This window comes from Carettochelys insculpta, chromosome 7 (assembly GCF_033958435.1).
Source record: "Carettochelys insculpta isolate YL-2023 chromosome 7, ASM3395843v1, whole genome shotgun sequence".
Taxonomy (NCBI): Eukaryota; Metazoa; Chordata; order Testudines; family Carettochelyidae; genus Carettochelys; species Carettochelys insculpta.
Window position 1 is genome coordinate 8,515,614 of NC_134143.1, and position 16,638 is coordinate 8,532,251.

Sequence of the window (16,638 nt, forward strand, 5' to 3'; positions counted from 1 at the left end):
GCCGTGAGAAGTTCTTTAAGTGTATTAGGAGCATGAGAAAGATGAAGAAAAGAAAAAGAGAAAAGCAGGAAAAGCTAGTAACTGAGGACACAAAGCAGAAGCGTTTATTGCCTGTTTTGCTTCACTCTTTACTAAAACGGTGACGGGTGACCAGCTACTCAACACAATGAATATTAAGAAGAGGGAAGGGACACATGCCAAAGTAGGGAAAGAACAGCTTAAACCAATAGTTAAATAAATGTATTCAACCCATCAGGGTTGACGAAAATTATCCTAGAGTATTTAAGGAACTAGCTGAAGCAGCTGAGAAAACACATGGCGGGTGGGTGAAACCCCAGAGGACTCAAGAAGGGCAAACACCATAACTTCCTTTAAAAAAGGGAATAAAGAGGACCTGTGGATTTATAGACCAGTCAGCCCAACTTTGATACCAGGAAAGATACCACAACCAATTATTACAATCAGTTTGTAAGCACTAAAAGGATAAGAAGGTTATCAGGACTAACCAGCATGGATTTGTCAAGAACAAATCATGCCAAACAAAGCTAATTTCCTTCTTTGATGGAATTGCTGGTTCGTGGATGGGGAAAAGCAGTAAATGGGATAGATCTTGATTTTAGTGAGGCTTTTGATCCAGTCCCTCTTGAGAGCCCCATAAGCAAACTAAGCCAATGTGCTCTACATGAAATTACTACAACATAGATGCAAAACCGAGACCACACTCAAAACTAATTATCAGTGGTTTGCTGTCAAACTGGGAGGGCTTATCTCACGGAGACTTGCAGGGTCTGTCTTGTGTCTGGTATGATTCAATGCTTCTATTAATGACTTGGAGAACAGAGTGAGGAGTGTGCATATAAAGTGCACAGATGACACTAAACTGGGAGGGCACTCTTAGAATTCCAAACTGCTTTGGCAAATTAGATCATTGGTCAAAAATCAACAAGAAGGATAGTTAGGTTCTGGAATAGACTTCCAAGAGAGATTGTGGAATCACCATCACTGAAGGTTTCTTTTAGGGATGTAGATCCCCTTTAATTAGTTAACCGGTTAAACAGGAGGGGGTGGGGTGGGGAGCTGTGCCAGCCTAGCTGAAGCACCCCCCAGCTGTGGACAGGGGCTCCTCTGGCCACGCTGGAATGTCCCTGCCCACAGCATTTCTAGGCTGGGCCTGCTACAGACGAGAGATGCACAAGGGCTGCTCTGGCCGTGCTGGAACATCCCAGCCCACAGCAGGCCCCACAGGCCTGACCAGTCCCCTGTCCAAGGTGGGTGAGGGGCTGCTCCAGCCCCCAATGGTTAACCGTAACTGGTAAGCCTCATCCATTTATGGCAAGACATCCCTACTAGTTTCATTTTTGGATTGCAGATGCCCCTGAAGCAGAGGTCTTCATTGACCTGTCAGCAGTGACAGCCAAGTCCCTTTCTTGAGTGAGAGAACCAATTAAAACCCCTGTAAGGGTTGAGTAATTTCTATTAATCCCTCCCATGGGCCTCACTCTGTATTTATGGACATTGAGTTTTATTGCCCGTTCCCTTGGCTTGCTGAGATTGTTCTGAATTTTCCCTCTGGGCCTTTCTAGTTCTGCAAATTTTCTCACCCTGCTGCTCTTCTGCCCCCTCCCCCACCCCTCCCACCCCAGTTTTCCAGATCATGAGTAATTAATTAATGGAACTAAATCAAGCAAAGAACATAGGCCCTCCCTGATGCTCTCCAATGTTAACCTTTAACCATGATGAAAACTGACCATTACTTCTCCTGTTTTCCTTCTGACTCCCAGACAGTTTTTGATCCAGGGCAATTCTTTGCCTCTCACCCCTGACTAACAGCATTTCCCAAACTAAACTGGGCACGGAACACTTTTGGGCTTGGAATATATCAACAGAACACATCCATGCAGGTTGGAGGGTTACATATCAAATAATTACTGCACGTAATGCTCAAAAGTCGATTTAAAAGAGTTTGGTTTTTTAGATGACTTATTTTACAAAAAAAGACAAAAGAGAAAAATCAGATGAATAAAGAACTGTCCTTTTGATAGGACGGTTAGCAGCCCTATAATTAAGTATAAAAATTAAATACAAACCCAAAACTAAACAATACAACAGCCAAAAGAAGGATGGCTGGTGTCATTCTTTTGTACAAAAATAGGACAATATTGTTTAAAAAATGACTGTTCTTCCTTAAAGCTTAAAAAATATTATGAAAAAGGTATGCAAAACAAATTAGGTATGGAAAATATTTTTAAACTTTGTCTCTATAAACTTGTAATTTTCTGTAAAAATAACTGGAAAATAAAAAGTAACATTTGACAGTTTTTAAATGAGGAGAGTTGCATCTTTTGATCACAAATCCACTTAATATTAGGAGTAATGCTGGAGAGTTGGATCCTCATATCAGGTGCATCATCACATGATTTCTCTGAACATAACTTGTGACAAAACAATACGAATCAACTCATTGTTTTGGCGCGAGTTGCATAACAACAATACTATTATGAATACATTATAAATAATATACATACAATCTAAATACTATTCAAATATCTTAGTATTTTTGATGCACACAATTTCATATTTAATATTTTAGACAAAAAAATATCACTAGCATCAAAATCTTGTCACGTAACACCTATTCACATAGTGCGGAACACCAGTGCTCCACAGAGCTTGGTTTGGGAAACACTGCTCTAGTGGTACTTCGGTGATCTCCTCTGCGGGACTTTGTCAAAGGCCTTTTGGGAATCTAAATACATTACTGCAGCTGGCTGCCCACTTCTGACATGTTCAAAGACTCCTAAGAAAAATGTGCCTGGTGACTATGGGGAACTAACTGGAAGAGTGGAACATCCTCATCATTGCAACAACACCCCATTCTATTGAGTTCAGCTTCTTCAGCATTTTTGGTAATGGTATTAACCCCACCAAACCTCTCAGTTTTTCCTCTGGCATGCAAGATACACAGCGGTGGATCTTTGGGGTTACTGAAAGGCCCATGTCTTCCATACAGAAGATTAGCATCAGCCTCCCGGCCCTACTGCCTGTGCTTTTGCAGCCGTTCTAATAACTACCCTCGGAGATCACACAGGGCTGGATTAAATCGGATGGGAGTCTGAAGACGTTATCTTTCAGGTGCCTTTCCTTGCATAATCAGTTCTTTCCCTCTCTCTACCAACGTCCTCCCACCCCCAACTGCCTAATGACAAACAGAATACCATATTCCAATGAAGTCATGCAAACAACTAATTATACAAATACACTGTAATGCAATTAAATCAGGATGATATTAATTGTATTAAACCTAATTAAAATGAGAAGGCAAACTCACAAGACATTAACTGACATCTAGTTTTCCTTTTGAAAGTTTGCCACTTCCTTGCACGGTCCCTTTTTCAGAAGAGTACTGGGCAGCACACAATCAAGTTCTGTAATGGAAGTACTTTGGGTTACACAAATATCTAAGTGCCTGGTTCAAAGTGTACCACTGGAAGTCACAATGCCTCAACACAATCAAGCACCAATACGTTTAAATGGACATGAAATGTTTCTAAATTAAATCTGTGCAATGACAGTAAACACCAGAAAAACAAACATCTCTGCCCAGACCCAATCGAGCCTCCTGTTTCCATCAGCTCTGCGTTTATTGCCCCATCTGCCCAACCCCCCTCTCCGCTCTGCCCCCTTGCAGCTCCTTCTCTGCTCCCACAAGAGTTTGTCAGACCCCTCTGCAGAATCCAGCCCCTTTCCAGGATTCCTTCTGCCCCTCCTCTTGCCCAGGCTGGGTGTTACTTGGAGGAAGGGGGCGGGGGGGGGCATTCTTGCCCCTGGGGAGGGGGGGCAGAAGAGAGCATGGAGCCATAGTAATCTGCCAGGCTCATCTTCTCTCCTCCCCTTCTGTGAGCAGGGCCAACTCCTCTGCTCCTCCTGGTCAGACATGCAACACTTGGATGGTGCTGTGTGCAAACAAGGCCTCTTAGCAAGGTTGGGAGTCATGCAGAGGGGATCCCTTTCACCCCATGCAACCCCAAAAGCAGGCAAACGGGTATCCCTAGAGGCTGCAGAAAAGCGTTCACCTCAGGATGCATGACCCTCTGTGGCAAACAGGGAAGGACAGGAGGAATGGAAACTGCAGGCAGAGGAATGGACGTTGAAACTCACCCTTAGCTACACTGCACAGCGGTTTTGCCCAAGCACTTCCCTCAGCCTTCACTCGACAGGGTGCACTCCCTTTGCCCACATGCTGCTGTCTGCCTCAGCTGTCTTGCCTGCTGTCCACCGTCTCAGCCACACTGGCCACTCCTCTTCCCCTTAGCAAAGCTGGGCTCTGTCCTGGCCCACGTGCTCCCCATCGCCTATGTACGCTCAGGCTCACAGACTTTAAGGTCAGACAGGGTCATCGTGATCACCTAGTCTGACCTGCATGAGGCAGGCCACAAAGCCTCCCCCCACCCAATCCTGTGACAGACCCCTCACCTCTGGCTGTGCCCCTGAAGTCCTCACATCATACTTAATTACATGGGATCCACCACTGACACCAGCTTAAACCTGAAAGTGCCCTGCACCCGACACCAAGGCAGGTGAAAATCTCCCCAAGGTCTCAGCCAGTCTCGATTCAGGGGAAAATTCCTTCCCGAGGCCCAAACAAGGGTCAGTCAGACCCTAAGCTTGTGGGTGAGACCCACCAGCCAGATACCTGGGAAGGGTTCTCTGCAGTAACTCACAGCGCCCCCTGCCTGGTGCCCCTCTCTCGGCATTGGGCTCCTCACCATTGTAGTCTGTCCCACTTTATCAACCCCTCCAAGCTCAATGTTGAAGCCAGTTGGACTTTTTCGTTTTTTGCCCTCCCTCCTTGGAAGCTGTTCCAGACTCACCCTACTCTAATTTGGTCCAATTTCAAGCCTAAAACTTCATGGTGACCTGTTTAGAGCCATTTGTTCTTGGGTCCACCTTGGTGCTTAAGAACTCCTCCCCTGCTCGGTATTCACCCCTATGATGTATTTCCTTTCTTCCCTCGGCCTTCGTTTGTCAGGCTGAACTAGCCAAGGTCATGGGGTTTCCTCTACAGAGGGACGTTCTCCATTCCGCAGATAACCCCTGCAGCTCTTCTCTGCACCTGGTCCAGTCCGAATACCTCTTTGTTAGCCATGGGGGACCAGAACTTCATTACAAGCAGGGGCTCACCAGTTTAGTAAAATACACGCTCCCTGCCCATGCACAGCCCAAGGCCTTTGCTGAACATCGCCCTGGCCCATGCTTTCCTCTAATGGGGTCAGATGCCTCCCCTGGGCCTCAAGTTTCTGATGTCCTGCCACAGCCAGCTTGCCTCAGTTTCCCCTCTTGGGCTGCACAAATAAAAACTTCAACCTAGGCTTCATATGCTCAAAAATATCCCTCTGTTGGGGCTGAGCTTATTAATATAAAATAGTCTTCCCGTGCCTTATGAGGGTAATTCATTCCTAAAAAACCCCTCGTAGGGCGAATTCTCATAAGTCAAAAACGTAATTACCATTAATTTCAATGGGAAAATTTTTTATGCGTTCCTGAGCCCCAAAATTGACACCCATTTATGCTAAAACACCACCAAATCCCATTAAAATGGACACAGTTACTTCAATAGTTAACATTAGTTATCATAACACAACCTAACAAGGCATTTTCCCTTCACTAATTACTCCATGTCTGTTTACCTGCTCTCGTTAAGCTTTCGTAGCTATTACGCACCATACACTTATGACTATGCTCACAAACAAAACATACATATGATACTCAATGTTTATGTAATTCAACCTTTATTGTTCTGTTTGGGTTTTTTTGCATTAAAGACAAAATACATCAATGAAAACAATGCAAACAACATCACACTCAACAAACAAGTTGTCGTCATGTGGAAAGGCAAGAGGATGAGGCGAGGGAGACTGCGAGGAGAGTCACTGTTGTTCGTTGGTTGGTGATGGTGGCATTGGTGAGGATGGAGTGGAAAATGAAGGCAAAGGTGAGGAGGATGAAGAGTGGCTGAGTTCTTCACACTCCATAATTTCTGGATCATCGTCGTCGCCTTCTTCTTCTTCCTCTTCCATTGCAATGGGAGGACAAGAGATGCCAGAGGTTGAAGGTTGAGGCTTGGAAGCAGCACAAGTAGCAGCAGCAGCAATAGCAGGGGTGGCTGGACGAAAAAACGATAAAATACTTGTCTGCTTGGCTTCTCGCACCTATCATATGGTTGTTTGTAATATCCAAGCGATTCTCTCACGAGGATTTTAGCTTTCCAAGCTCTTTCAAAATTTCTGTAATTTTCATCCACCAAAGCACAAGCACCATCGATAACGGAGAACAAATTGCGTAACTGTTTTGTGCCAAATTCTTTTACTGGTTCTTCCGCTTTGTCGAATTTCCCTTCTTTCAAACGTTCAGCCTTCTCCTTCAAACACACTTCTTCTCGTTGAATTAACTTGTAATCCATCAGGTCTTCAGAGTGAGGTTCCAACACCTCTTGCACACCTTCAATGTCGACCTTGTTGAAACCTGCTTTTGCTGCCAGCCGTACAATGTCATCACAGATCATCTTCTTCACAGCTTCAAAACCTTGAAAGTCACGCACAGCCTCAGGAAGAAGTTTTTTCCCCAACAGCTATCAATGATAGCGCCTTTTTTCTTATGAGAAGTTACGTGGTGTTTCTTCAAATCCTCTATCCATTTCAACAAAAGTTTCTCAAGTTTCTCCATAATGGGGTGGCTACTCAAAGACAACATTGTTAAACTTGCACCAACAGCAGTCTCAGCAGTCTTCGGTATGTTTTCCTTTTGCATGTAGATAGCGCTCACGGTGGATGACAATAAATGGAATGCCTGCATCACATCCTTGTTACGCTGTCCTTCGCCGGTATGCTTTATCACATGCAATTTTACACTTAAACGTACGGCCTTTTGGGTTTTTTTTTGGCTTTTCTAGCACCTTACTTAGTTTTTTTAATACCTTCTTCATTTTAGGGGGCATGATGCACGAGATTATTACTGCTATAAACTGGCAAACCACGAGTACTCTGAGAGGAGAGCTTAACGCAACACATGCCAACTATACAACTGTGAAGATGACCGCATGGTGGCTCTTGTCTCGTGGCACTAACCTGCTAACGAGGCACATGAAATCCAAACTGGTCCTGGTAAATGCGAAGAAATGCCTCATAAGCTGAAGTGGGGGTATTAAATGAAACTCCTCGTAAAGTCGAATTCTCGTAACCCAAATGGGTGTACCTCGAGGTATGACTGTAAACTCCAAACCAAAACCCTACAACAGCCCCCCCAACACACACACACACACACACACACACAAGCCCCTGCCTAGGACCTTCCTGCCTACATGGGCCCCTTCTAGCCCCTCTCTGGGTGTAGTCCCAGTCTTCTCCAGTCTGCTCATTGCTGACGGTCTCTGTTCTCTGAGGATTCCTGGTCTCTGCCACTTTCTTGGTTAGTGTTAAAAAAAAAAATGTTCACTAGCATAGGACCAAAGCCCAATCCCTGCAGGGCCTCACAGCTAGCACACCTACACAAGGATAATGTCCCATTTGAGACTGATTAAAAATGATATACAATGAACATGGCACACATTAGAATGAATTAAAATCTGGCCAATCAAATTTTTAATCAAAATGCCAGGCAGTACCAGGTCAAATGCCTTACAGAAGTCTAAGCATATCACCATCGTTATCAACCAAACTTGTAATTTAAAAAAAATATCCAGAATTTGTTTGCCAGGGCTATTTTCCATAAGTCCATGTTAATTGCCATTAATATTACCACCTTTTAATTCTTTATTCACTGAGATCAATGTCAAATAGACACAGGTATAATTACTAGAGAGTCATGGTACTTGCACTCTTTAAATATTATCACAACATGGGCTTTTAGTCTCCTGGAACTTCCTCTTTGTTCCAGGATTTACTGAAATACCATCAACAGCCAAGCAAGCTCTTCAACCAATTATTTTAAAACTCTTGGAGGAAAGATGTCTGGACCTACCAATTTTAAAAATGTCTAACTTGCATAGATACTGCGTAACAACTTTGTGAGATGGCAAATGTTTTATCACGTGACAAGGCCTCACCACCTGGTTTTTACCCCTATAAAGAACAAATATTTATTCAACACTTCTGCCTTTTCTGAACTATTCACTACTGGGGGAATTCAGCAATTTTACTACGATGCCAACTGCAGAATTCCCCCACACTAATTGTCACTGATAACTATAATTTCCACAAAGGAGGAGTGGGGTTTTTTGTTTTTTTTTTGGTTCCTAATAGACTCTGAAAATGCCTTATTGTCCCCACCCCTCTGTTGGTCATCCCTTTGCTTCCCTTCTCAGTGTTCTATAATGCTTAACTGCTGATGTATATACCTTATGTAGCAGGGTGCCGGTGTAAAAGCACCTAATTAACCCCTGGCCCATGCCAATCAAGGAGAACAAATTGGGGCTAATGAAGAGGCCAGAGGCTGGCCTGGGGATTGCCAACACCTTCCAGCCATATGAGCCAAAGACTATGAAGGCTGAGAAGGAAGCAGGGGGAGCTGTCTCCTCCTGGCTGAAAACTCACTGCCTTGAACAAGAGAAAAACCTGTAGTCACTGGATATAGTTGGGCACTGGTGATGGGACAAGACACACAGGTTTTGCACAGCTCTGAGTCTGATTTTGGATGGCAATCTGCACCCAGGAAGGGTGGGGGGAAGCTGGCTGTGCACCCTGTTACACTTACCAACTTATCCTTTCTTCCATAGTAACAGAGAAGGAGCCGTGTTAGTCTATATACTATCAAAACAAGAAAGCAGTCAAATAGCACTTTAAAGACTAACAAAATAAATTATTAGGTGAGCTTTCGTGGGACAGACCCACTGTTCTCGTCTGGCTATGATCTGAAGAAGTGGGTCTGTCCCACGAAAGCTCACCTAATAAATTATTTTGTTAGTCTTTAAAGTGCTATTTGACTGCTTCCTTTCTGCCTTGTGTGTGAAAATAACCACCCTCACTTCCCCTTTCAGCCCAGGCATTTTTTGTGTGCACATGTGTGAAAATAGCTACCCTCACTTCCCCTTTCAACCCAGGCATTTTTAACCAAAATGGCCTTCTTCATTTTTGGCTTTTGAGGCATCTAAGTAAAACGTTCTTAATTCCCAACCATCATCCCCATTTTTTCATTAAATTCCTCTCGCCAGGAGATCTGACACACGATTGTTTCCTGCTTTGCGAAAGCAACAGGTGTAGAATCACAGGACTGGACTTTAATCTGTTTGCTCTTTATAAATATGATTGAGTCATGCAGACTTGTACCTGAGCTACCATTAATTGCTAGCTCTGTGATCAGTTCCTTTTTATCCATTACGATGAGGTCTAATACAGAGTTCCCCTAGGTGAGCTGCAACCAGGGGCCCCTCTTAATTTTCTTCATCCATGGGCAGAATGAATTTTATGTGCACCAGACTAGAGGTGGCACAAGGCAGGGGTGGAGCTGAGGGGTTAGGAGTGTGAAACGGTGCTCAGGAATGGAACAGGGGGTTGGCTACAGTGGGAAGATGGCAGTGGTTGAAGACCAGGTGGGCAGGCTCTGGGGTGAGGGATTTGGGAAGGACCACAATGCCATGACGAAGGGATGGGGACAGGGTTGACAAACATCTGTAAATTAACAGTCAGTGTGTAAAAAAAGAGCTAAAATTGGGCCTGTCTGTAAAATCGCTAAAACAATTAGACAGCGATAAAAAACCACAGAGCTCTGCAGTGGAGTGAGATGTCCCTCCCCTTGCTCCCAGGCTGAGCTGCGCACTGTGGGGCAGCTCTGGGGACTCCACAATTCCCGGAGACAGGGTGGAGAGGAGAATTCTCTTGGCAGGGACGAGAGTTCCCTGCAAGCTGAGCACTTGGGTAGCTGCCCAGGAAAGATTCTGGTGCCGCCCAGCTGATTAGCAGAGAGCCCACAGTCACCAGCCTGTGTTTCCATTGGTGGTGCACATCTGCACATGCCTCTGTGCACATAAAATTTATTCCACACGTGGATGGAAAAAGTAGATGGAACACTAGTGGGGACTTCTGCTAGCCTGCTGCGGGGCAGGGACTTTTCTTCTCCAGGTCAATAGTGCCAGCAGAGCAGCACCCCCCTGCCCCGCCTGCTCCTCCTGGCTGGGTATGGGCCGAGACAGGATACAGCAGGTCACGCTGAGCAGCCTCCCACAGACTCCCTGCCACTAAGTCGTAGCAGGAAGACTGAGCAGCTCCTGGGCATCCTCTCCCAAGCTGGGAGGAGGGCCTGAAGGAGGGGAGATGGTTTGGGTGGTGGCATACCTCTCCCCACCTGTGAAGCTGCTCTGGTGTGACTGGTCTGGGCAAGGGGCACCTTTCCCCACCTGCATGGCCCCTGACAACCTGCTGCGCAGCCAAGCAGCTTAGAGGGACATTAGACTGCAACACTTCAGGAAATTGCCATCTCCAATAGTGTGCAATTCCAGGGCTCTTTAGCGCGGGCAGCACGAGCCCTCAGCATGCGTCATACCAACTGACATCCTTGCTGCTTGACACCCTTTTGCCTGTGTAGTACAGCCAGATGTAGAAAGAGCTGTCATCCTCCTCCCCAGTCTCTCTCTTCAGCTTCGGCTGTCCACCGTGCGCTTCTGTTCCCATAGGCTCCCACCTGCCTTAACCATGCTGCGCGTGCCCCTCGTCCATACAGTCCGCTGGCCTCAGACCCACAGGGCTTGCTCCATGCTCTCCCTACCTCAGCCTTTACTGCGCTGGGCATGTTCCCTGGCCTAAGTCTCTGAAAAACCAATGCTAACCTGACGAGGTGTTTCCAAAAGCAGTCCAGTAGCACCTTACAGACTAACAATATTATTTATTAGGTGAGGAATTTTCGTGGGACAGACCCACTTCTCCTGGTCATCACCTCCTAAGTAATACCGTTAGTCTTTAAGATGTTACAGGACCACTTGTTTTGTTTTAGACCAGTTTAGTTAAACTTGTGCAAACCCGATTTTGGTTTAATTGTGGCTTTTTCAGGTGTAACTTGGTTAGGACAAACTAAATAAATGCATCAAAACAGGAGTTTATCGCAGTTCAAACCGGAGCAAGCTTGAGCTAGGTTGAGGTGGTCAATAATTTTTGAAGAGGGGCCACTCCATGAATTTTGGCACAGCAAGGTCGTGACAGTTGCAAGTGTGACATTCGCAAATTCAATCATTTGCGAACACCACTTCCCTGGGACTCTGGGTTGGGGGTGGGGAGGGAGCACCAGCATCCACCGCTTTCCCGGGGCTCCGAGCCCCCTATATTTGCTAAAATCAACATTTACAAGGGTTCTGAACAGAGAACCCTTGCGAATGTTGCGACTCCGCTGTACTCATTGCAGGCCAGCTCTGGGCCCCCCGGAAGGGGCAGAGCCTTGGGCTGAAAGAGGGGGCTTGGGGGCTACAGAGAAACACAGAGTGGGAGTGTGAAAGAAAAAACTTCATGTGTGAGAGAGATTTTGTGACAGATTGGCTGTGTGCTGCGGTGGGTATATGACAGTGAGTGTGTGTACACAACACAAACTGGGCGTGTGTGTCAGTGACACAGAGTATGCGCTGGCTGCTGCTGGGTAAGTTTCTGAGAGAAGCCATCCTCTTGCCTCTTTCAGAGGAATCTGTCCTGCTCTGTTGTCTCCCCCCTCCCCAGTCACCTACCCTCCAGGCTTCAGGCTGGAGCAGCGCCGCTGTGTCTCCCCCTCTCTCCGATCCCTGCTCTGCAGAGACAGGGTACAGGGGCGGGGGAACATGCTGACTTCAGAACTACCCTCTCCTCTCTACTCCTCCCGCTCTGCACTGCTAGCAGGAAAATCCCAGGAGCAGCTCAGCTGCAGACGGAACAAGTGTGGGGACAGGCAGCTGAACACATGCTGGTGGCTGTAAGTGTGCAGGCTCTGCTAACTGGCTGAGGGGGCAGAAAGAAATGCTTGGCTGGCTGGATCCAGCCCTGGATGTGATTTTGCCAACCCCTGGCACAGATAGTGACAAAATCTCCCACATAACTGGGCCTCTGCTTCTCAGGCACGTGCCCAGGAAGGTTTGATTGCAATACAGTATAACAGCATCTACACCACGCAGCTGGGCCAGCACAGGGGTGTTCAGAGCCAGGGCAGGTGGAAATTGGGGTTTTTAGTTTGGGCTCAGTTTCCAATCAGGCTTTAGGGTCAGTTATCCCAGCAGCAAATTCTCACAAGGCCCCAAAGGGCAGAACTCTCTTGAGCCCAGCTGAGCTCACAAGCCGCATTACCAGCCCCCTCACCCCTTCCCCTCCCCTCACCCCTCGGACTGCAAGCCTTTTCTGCAAGCACAAACAGAGCTGCTTCTCCCGACACAAGGGGCCAACTTCTGCCCTCGACAGGCACCTGTCAGTCGCACTGAACTCAGGCGTGTGCTATGGCCATGGGGAAGCTTGCTTTAAGAGGGCCAGGGCTGCACCCATTCTGGAGCTGCAGCTACCTTTGGGAGTGTGCACCAGAGGACAAGCTGAATCAGCTAAGAGTGTGAAGTGAAGACGCATTAAAGCCCAGCGTGGGCACTCTCATTCAGAAGGAAAGCAGCTTTGGTTTGCTGCAGCAGAATTGCCTTTGCCTGTGGTTAAGACTCAAGGAGAACGGATGGGTGGCCTGGAAGCGGAGATGGGAAGAGAAGAATTAGAAGAATGTCTGCAGTAAACTCATAAAGACATTCCTCCCAGACCGGAAAGGAGCATCCCACACAAGCCCTTCCTGCAGCAGCGAGGCAGGGGAGAGGGGGGCACACACAGGCCTAAGCCACGGCCCAGCCTGCAGGGGCAAGGAGATGGTGGAATTTTCAGTTCTGGCCACAAGCACCACTCAGGTCACCAATGAAACTGATTTTGCCCAGCCAAATTACTAGCAACAGGCACTCTGGTCACGATATGAGGCTCCAAACTCCACCAGTGTCTGGGGCTGGACCCAAATCGCTCCGGGGCTCAGCCGTGCAGACAAGATTTGCTCAGGGCTTCTGGGGGAGGGAGTGGGGGCCTTTCTAAAAGCCCTGTGTGGTTTGACACGCTGCATGTCTCTTCGGGAGAGGCACAGCCTCACCCTGTATTCCAGGGGGGGTGAGTTAATCCCTTTCCTCTGAAGCATCACAGACAGCCTGGACTGGTGATGGGACACTGGGGCAGAATGGGCTCAGAGAGGGGACACAGAGCTCCGGTGCAGGGCTACTGATTCCTGCTCACGGGAGCAGGGTCTCACCGACCTCCGTAGGTGGGGGTGCAGGGAATTTGCCCCCAGGTCACATTGGCAGCGAGCTTAGGGGGCATTCACTTTCCTCTGCAGCATGGGGCACTGGTCGCTTGCCAGGATATCTGGGTAGGTCTCAATCATTCCCCAGCCACAGTGGAGGCCTCGGGCCTGCTGCACCTCGGTCCTCCCACTTTCTGCCTCCCACTTTCATCCCATCCACAAGGTGGTGTGGGACACGCACCCTGGGCCTGGCACTTTGGGGGCCGCCCCCGTTAGAGGGATATGGAAGCATGGAGCCAATGGCGGCCTGGCAGCAGGGGTTGGATCTGCTCTGGCACTCAGCAGCAGCTCTTGACATATAAGGGGTCAGGCTGGATCTGGCCTCACACCTGCTGACAATATGAAAGTCACCTGGCAGGCCTGGGGGACCTGCTTGTCCAACCCCCACCGCCATGCACACCTCGTGTCTAGGCTGGGAGCGAGTTCTCTCCTTCTCACTAAAACCAGAAATCACAGAAATCAACATTTTGTCAAAACTCTGAATGTTGGGGCAGCCCTGGGTTTGAAAACAGAAATGTTTCAATTTTCTCCCAGCCAAAAGCAGCCGTTTTTTACTTTTCAACCCCAAACTCTTCCAGTTGCAGGAATTTTAGGGCGGAAAAAAAAATTGCCACTTTCTAATTAAGAAGCCATTTTAGTGGAAAATGGTTAACTAGCTCTCCAGACTTCAGGTGTCATCCTCGGGACACCCGTTTGGTGCATCCGACCAAAGAGGAAGAAAAAAAAACGGACCAGGGCTCTCGAGAGATCCAACACATGGCGAGAGGACTCTGTGGAAGCAAGTGTCCGGACACCAGCCCAGAGAGAGCATCATTCACACCACACGTGTTCTGTGGCTTGACCCCGTAAGCAGCTGAGGACTCTGTGAGAAGCTTCATCGACTAAGCACATGCTCAGTTTGCAGGTCATGCTTAAGCACCTAGGGTCAGAGCCCAGGGGATCGTGTAGGACTGAGCCCAGAGAAACTGTTAAAAAAACCCACACAGTCAGGAATGAACATCTTCCGAACCAGCCACATCTGGGTAAGGTCATCAACGCGCTAGGACTGACCTTGAGTGCCTAAGCTACCAACTCACCTGTCAAAGAGGGGCTTCTCTCCACAGTCAAACGAGTCCTGCAGGTCCTTGACCAGGTTGGCCTGACCAGGCATACGGAAGAGCCCTTCCTCGGTCAGGCCTCGTTCGCGGATAAAATCCACACACTGCTCCACCAGCAGCGGGGCCAGCCGCAGGCCATACTTCCGCTCATATTGCACCGTGTCTTCCAGCCGTTGGCCGAAGATCCCTGCCAACGAGAGATACACCCTGGTGTTAGTTTTTCATTTGCCACAAGCCAGCAAAGGGGACAGGGTGGGAGTCGTATTTCACACCCAAGGGAGCAAGCCTGGAACATGAATGTATTTAATACCAGCATCAGCAAAAATCAGCTTGGACAAATCACAAACTCCATCTTTTTTTCCTACGGAGAATGAAAAATACTAACGGTCAAATTCTGCCCTGAGGTACAGCCACCCTGGTTCTCAACCTGCAGCCCATGGGCCTTTTGCAGCCAATCAGCACAGAGCTGCAGCCCATGTGACAGTCTTAGGCCTATTGGGGTAATATTGCATGTAGCCTACATAACACATTGTGGGACACATATGCAGCCCATAATGGCAACTAGGTCGAGAGCCACTGAACCAGAGCTCCCACTGCGTTCCTGGGCAGGTGCCCAACAAAGGGCATTTTTTCCTCCCAAGAAAGGTATAAAAGAATTCATCATTGGTTGTGATGCCTTGCAACTCATCTCCACCTTCAAGTTAAGGCAAGCACCGTAATTGCACTGACACAGCACATGTGGTCCAAAGGACAACGGAGCCGTGCTTGTCAGTGGATGCGCTGGCTTGGCTGATCAGAATACACACAAGGTAGGTGTGGCCCTATGGAGAAGGACATTGGCTGTTTCACAGCTAGGACAAGAAATAAAGCTTTATGTGACCCTCTGACACTGCCAAGGGAATGGTAAGAAGGCCAGGCTGGAACCAGTCAGAGACCTGGGAATTAGTGAGAACACATTCACTGCTGTGACAGATCCATCCTGACCAGGGGCCTTTCCTTCTACATCTCATTTTCAACCTTCTCAGTTAGTCTCCTCTGCAGCCTTAACTGTGATTACTTCATATGTGCAAGCATCCAGCCAGTGACAGGCCCCCCCTGGCCTATACAGTAATTAATGCACAGGGTGTATACATGGTCGTGTTCTCTCCCAGGAAAATCCCTCGTGTAACATCTCTGCAGATCAAACCCTCCAATCTCAGAATGTGGAAGTGGGGACAGGGAGGGCCGTCCAGCGCAGGGAGCAGTTAGGAATGCACCCAATGCCACAGGGAAGTGCTGTCTCTCCAGGACCAACTGCACTGCATGCACATGGAGAACTAACTGAAACAAGCCCAATTAAGCCACTGTCCTAGAAGGGACAGCTACGCACACTATTCAATCACGCCTGCCTTTATTTCCTGCACCCTGGATGCTCCTGTGTGGTCATGTGTAAACATAAGCCACACTTGCACCATATACGGCCCCTGCTCCATGTGGCACTGTGTCTTCCTCTAGTGTTCGCTGGACGCAGCCAGAGCCGGATGAGCTGGCTGTGACCTGAAATTAGAGCGTATGAGTCTTGGCTTAGGTACTGCAGCGTCATGCTGTGAGAGTCCAATGTCCCAGGTTCAATCACCACTGCGAAAGCCCCAGCTGTGTGGTAGCACCTAACATAAGCATTCTGAACCCTGCTTGTCAGGGTGGTAGCCATGGAGTAAGAGGAGGTGGCATCCAAATCATCCGCCCTGATCAGAACACTGATTGCAGAGAAAGGGATTATCTGACAGAGACTTGTGCAGCTAAAAACAAAATCAATTCAATTTCAGACGCAAGCAAACCATAGCATGTATGCAGCCTCTTCCGTAGCCACCCATGTCAATAAGAGGCTTTCCCTAATTAATCTTATAACCCTGAAGATACAGCAACATACAAAACCACCATAAGAGCCAGAGCAACATCTGGTCTGTTCTGTGCACAGTAGGATTGTGATGCCCCGTTTACGACCCAACAATACCCACACCACCTCACGTTGCATGCTTGTTTTACTGCTGCTTTTACAGCAGGTGTGGGGCTCCTCCAAGGAAGTTTCCCCAAGCACCGTTTGCTGTCATCCGATGGAGATGCCATACTGGTTTGACTGCATGGTCCACATTTGGCACAATCCAGTACACACCCTGCTGAGATACTTCACACTAACTTCCAGGGAGATACACCTGCCTTGTGTGCAGGACTGGACCCTCTAATCCAC

General features: G+C 47.9%; 1 protein-coding gene across 2 annotated transcripts in view; it reads right to left on the reverse strand.

Annotated features, from left to right (window-relative positions):
• ARHGAP22 (Rho GTPase activating protein 22) overlaps window positions 1-16,638 on the reverse strand; it is a 180,557-nt gene that overhangs the window by 19,887 nt on the left and 144,032 nt on the right. For both annotated transcript variants that reach the window (XM_074999409.1, XM_074999408.1), the window contains exon 4: window positions 14,391-14,598. In XM_074999409.1, the coding sequence (XP_074855510.1) occupies window positions 14,391-14,598 (208 nt within the window). The remainder of the gene's footprint in view (window positions 1-14,390; window positions 14,599-16,638) is intronic.